This window comes from Petaurus breviceps, unplaced genomic scaffold (genome assembly GCF_028583685.1).
Source record: "Petaurus breviceps papuanus isolate PSGF00001 unplaced genomic scaffold, PetGlider_PUasm1.0 140, whole genome shotgun sequence".
NCBI lineage: Eukaryota > Metazoa > Chordata > Mammalia > Diprotodontia > Petauridae > Petaurus > Petaurus breviceps.
In genome coordinates, this window is record NW_027185698.1 from 52,307,512 (window position 1) to 52,312,004 (window position 4,493).

Below are 4,493 nucleotides of genomic sequence, written 5' to 3' on the forward strand. Positions count from 1 at the left end.
AGAAAAATTTCCCCATTCCAACTCACCCTTCCCTTTTCTCCCAGTGCATCCATCTTTCTCATGCCTTCATTTTTTTTGGAGATCATCCCAACAAAATTGTCTCACACTCATGCCCTGTCTATGTAGACTCTTCTAACTCTCCTAGTAAAGGAGTTACATGTATTATTCTCCTATATAAGAACGTAAACGGTTTAACTTTAATGAGTCAGCAAGATAAGCTGATGGAAATTTAAGCTTAATTAAGAGCAACATTGGATTGAAAACTAGAAAGGTGATAGTGTCCCTGGACTCTCCCTCGATCCGACCAGATATAGAATACCATGTTCAGTCCTGGCCTGCACATTTTAGGAAAATATTGAAAATCTGGAGAGAATCCAAAGGAGGATAACCAAGAGGGTGGTTGGGCATCAGGGACTTGAAAATGCTTATTATATGCCAAACACTTTGAAAAACAAAAAACAAACCTTGCCATCCAGAAGCTCATATTCTATTGGGAGAGACACCAGGTACATACAAGTTATCAACAGAGTAGATGGAAAGCAATCTTAGGGAAGAAGTTATTTATTAGCTAGAGGCCAGGAAAGGCTTCTCACAAAAACTGGGTTTTGAACTGTCTTGAAAAAAGCCCAAGAAACTAAGTGGCAGAAGAGGGAGAACAAAGCAGTCCAGGGATGTGAGAGAGTTGATGGAAAGATATAAAAGATGGATTGTAATGTGTGGAGAAAGGCAAATGTAGTGTAGTTATATTGTACAATGCATGGATGAGAAGTAAAATATAAGACTAGAAAGGGAGGAAGGGGCCAGGTTGTGGAGATCCTTATTTTTTAAATAATTTGTATTGATATCTTTTGTTTTAATGTCAACTAAATGTCTTCTAGTATCTTTCCTCACCGCTCCCTAAGAGTTTTCTCATAGAACACAGAATGATTTTTTGAAGGCAAATGCCTCAAGGATGTCATTGATATAAAGAAAGTCCCCATATATATCAAAATATTTATAGCAGCAGTTTTGTGGGAGCAAAGAACTAGAAACAAAGTAGGTTCCCATTGATTAAGGAATGACTAAACAAATTGTGGCAAACAAGTGTAAAGGAATATTACTTTGCTGTAAGAAACAATAAATATGACGAATATAGAGGAGCATGGAAATGATTTATGTGACCTGATGCAGAGTGAAGAAAGAACAAGAAAACAATACGTCAAATGACTATAACAATGTAAATCAAAAGAACAACCACTACAAATCAATTGAAAATAATGCTGCAATATTAGCAAAAACAAATCATAGACACAAAGAAGAGCTATGAGAAGACACCTTTCCTTACTCCTTTGTTGGAAGTTCATGTTTGTGGAATATTGCATGTATTTTCAGAAACTTGGCATAAACATTTAAGTTAATCAATTTAATGCTTTAAATGAATTATATTACATATATACATATATATATATACCTTTTCTAAAGTCCATTGAATGGTATCACTCATCTACAGTAATAATAATCATTACATTGGTAAAATATGGTCTCCTTATAGGCAAAGACATTGATTTTTGTCCTTGTATTCTCCAAACATATTACAGTTCCACGTTCATAATATGTACTAAATAAATACTTGCTATATTTAGTTGAATTCATGAAAAAAGGTGTTTCCTACTTATCAGTTTCCTCAGGGCCCCTTTTACTTCATTGTTTCTTAGACTATAGATCAGGGGGTTCAACATGGGGATCATTACGGTGTAGAAAACAGACACCACTTTATTCTCATCTGTTGAGTAGCTAGATTTAGGCATCATATAAATGAAGGTAAGGGTCCCATAGAACAGAGTCACTGCCGTGAGGTGAGAGGTGCAAGTTGAGAAAGCTTTGGATCTCCCCTCAGCAGAGTTTATCTTCAGGACAGAGAAGAGGATATATACATAAGAGATTATGATAATTAACACAGTGATTACAAGTACTGACCCACCAGAGAGAGCAGGAAGAATTTCAGCAAGATCATCTTGGTAAGTAGAAAGCTTCAAAAGTGGTGAATAATCACAGAAAAAGTGATTGATTTTATTGGGTCCACAGAAGGAACGATTCAGTAAGCAACCAGTGAAGATCCAAGCATTTATACAACTACACAGATAGGATGTGGTGAGTAAGAGAGTGCAGACTGCAGTAGACATATTAGTGGAATATAGCAAGGGGTTACAGATGGCCACATACCGATCATAGGCCATCACAGCCAGCAGGAAGCACTCAGCTGAACCAAAAGTGGCTGCAAAACAAAATTGGGCTACACAGCCTCCCAAAGGGATTGAGATTTTATCTGCCAGGAAGTTGGTGAGCATGAGAGGTGTGACAGATGAGGAAAATCCAAGATCCACAAAAGCCAAGTTACTGAGGAAAAGATACATTGGAGTGTGAAGTTGGGAGCTCATTCGGATCAGTATGATTATGCTAAGGTTACCAACTAAGGTGACAGCATAGACACCCAGAAACATCACAAAGAGGATGACACAAAGGGTTTGGTCATCTGTTAATCCCAAAAGAATGAATTCAGTTACAGCAGAGCAGTTATTGCCAGACATCTGTCTTGGAACGAGTTCCTATTAGACAGAAGAAAAGGAGATTAAAATAAAGTAAAGGACTAACATTTGTATATGTTTATTGATGTATTCACGAAACTCTCACTGACCACCTCTACATGCCATCCCACTATTTTACTCCAATTCTCAGTTCCCATGCACTGTGGCAGGGTGCTCATAAGCAAAGAGAGATAAACAAATTTATTCCCTCTAAGTTTTCCCCATTGATATCAATATTGTATGATTTGCCAATGTGCCCATTGTGACAGTATGAAAAAGCCTGCAAAAGAGAAAATGATAGCTTACTTCTACCACAGAAGCCTTTCTTAAATAAATGCAGAGACCATATCCAAATGTATAAATGCTGTTCTACCAAGTAACCACAATTGTTAATCCCTTCCAAAGCAACAGAATCTGCCTTGTGAACCCTGACCTCTCAAAGGACCACCTCCCATAACTAAAGATGTCCTTCTCATGAAAATTGACTATTAGGAAACTCCTGGTTTCCAAGATGACCCTTGTGCTCTAAGATCACAAGAGAGAAGGTTTGGGGAATCTGGATTCTGAGTCTTCTCATTGTATTTTCCTCCTAGAATCTGGCATTACTGCAAAGGGCCATCATTTGGCTTGATGTTGATCCCTGAAGGAATGTAGGAAATTTCCCGTGGAAACTGTGCTGTTTCTAGGCAAAATAATGGAAAGCACTTGCCCAACCTGCTGTAATCATATCCCATTTACATATTTTTACCTTCAATAGCAGAAGGAATAGCTGAGCAAACTGTCATAAGGAAAGTAGCAACAATTTACTGTGCCATATGCTTTGGCATAATATGGAAAAGCTTTTATTAGCTGATGCAGAATGAACCAAGGAAAAGTAGAAGATGAGTTTATGTGATGACCTCCATAGCCATGGGAGGGGAAATAACTGAAAGATCTCAGAAATCAGACCAAAGTCGTGACAAATCATGTCTTTCAAAACCTGAGCAATTATTGTGAACCACTTCTTGACAGAGAAGTAATGGGTGAATGAGACATGCATTATCAGACATGGCTGATTTGTTGATTTGTTTTCCTAGACTATAAATATCTGTTACAAAAAAGGGCTTCCAAAGGGAATGGGGAAAATTAACTTACTGGTAAAGTGATAAGGGGAGGGGATGGGTAAATCATCGAGTGACAATTTCAAAATTCACAAAGGAAAAGGGGAAGTATAGATGAAGACACAAATTTAAAAATTGTTACCATCCTGTTAAACTTTACATAAACATATTTCTCTTTTTCAAAAAACTATCTTTAAATATTTGTATTTATTGCTACTTGTTAAATTCAAAATAAAAGAAATTATCTTAAATATTACTTTTTCTTGGAATGTCCTTATTATTCCCAGCTAAACTCGTTTTTCTTCTCTTCTAAGTTCAGTAAGAAAAAATATAAAGTAGTTAGATACTGTTCAGTTTAGAAAAAAGCCTAAGTATGACATTCACTGTCTGTCTATGGTCAGTTCCTTCTTTGTGACAACAACAGAAAAGAATGCTCTTATCCAATAAAAATTTATATACTGTTGAGTCAGTATCTCAACACCTCCTGCCTCATCATTCCCTCCAAAGAGAGTACTTTACATCCTATTCCTGACAAAAGAAATACTGGCCCTATGGGCTCCCCTTTTTTTTTTCCTATTCTTCAATTCAAATCTCCTCAAGATTATCCTTTGTTATCTTTGCTTCAATCTCTGAAAAAGATAGTCCTTTTTTCCATGACCAACTCTACATGTTCCTCTAATCCCATGCCTCCTTGCCATCCTGAAACTTTCCCCAATGAAAAATTCTTTCAGTTCTTAATCTCCTTATCAAAATTCTTCTTTTCTGCCTACAAATAGACTTTCTTTTGTTCCATCGTTCAAAAACTTTCCTTTTACCCTGACATCCTTTT

At 36.7% G+C, this 4,493-nt stretch overlaps 1 protein-coding gene across 1 annotated transcript; it reads right to left on the reverse strand.

Annotated features, from left to right (window-relative positions):
• Positions 1-1,628: 1,628 nt before the first annotated feature.
• On the reverse strand, positions 1,629-2,567 carry LOC138151114 (olfactory receptor 5p57-like). The gene has a single exon (XM_069074610.1). It carries the CDS (start codon positions 2,565-2,567, stop codon positions 1,629-1,631), a length of 939 nt encoding a protein of 312 aa, XP_068930711.1.
• Positions 2,568-4,493: the final 1,926 nt, after the last annotated feature.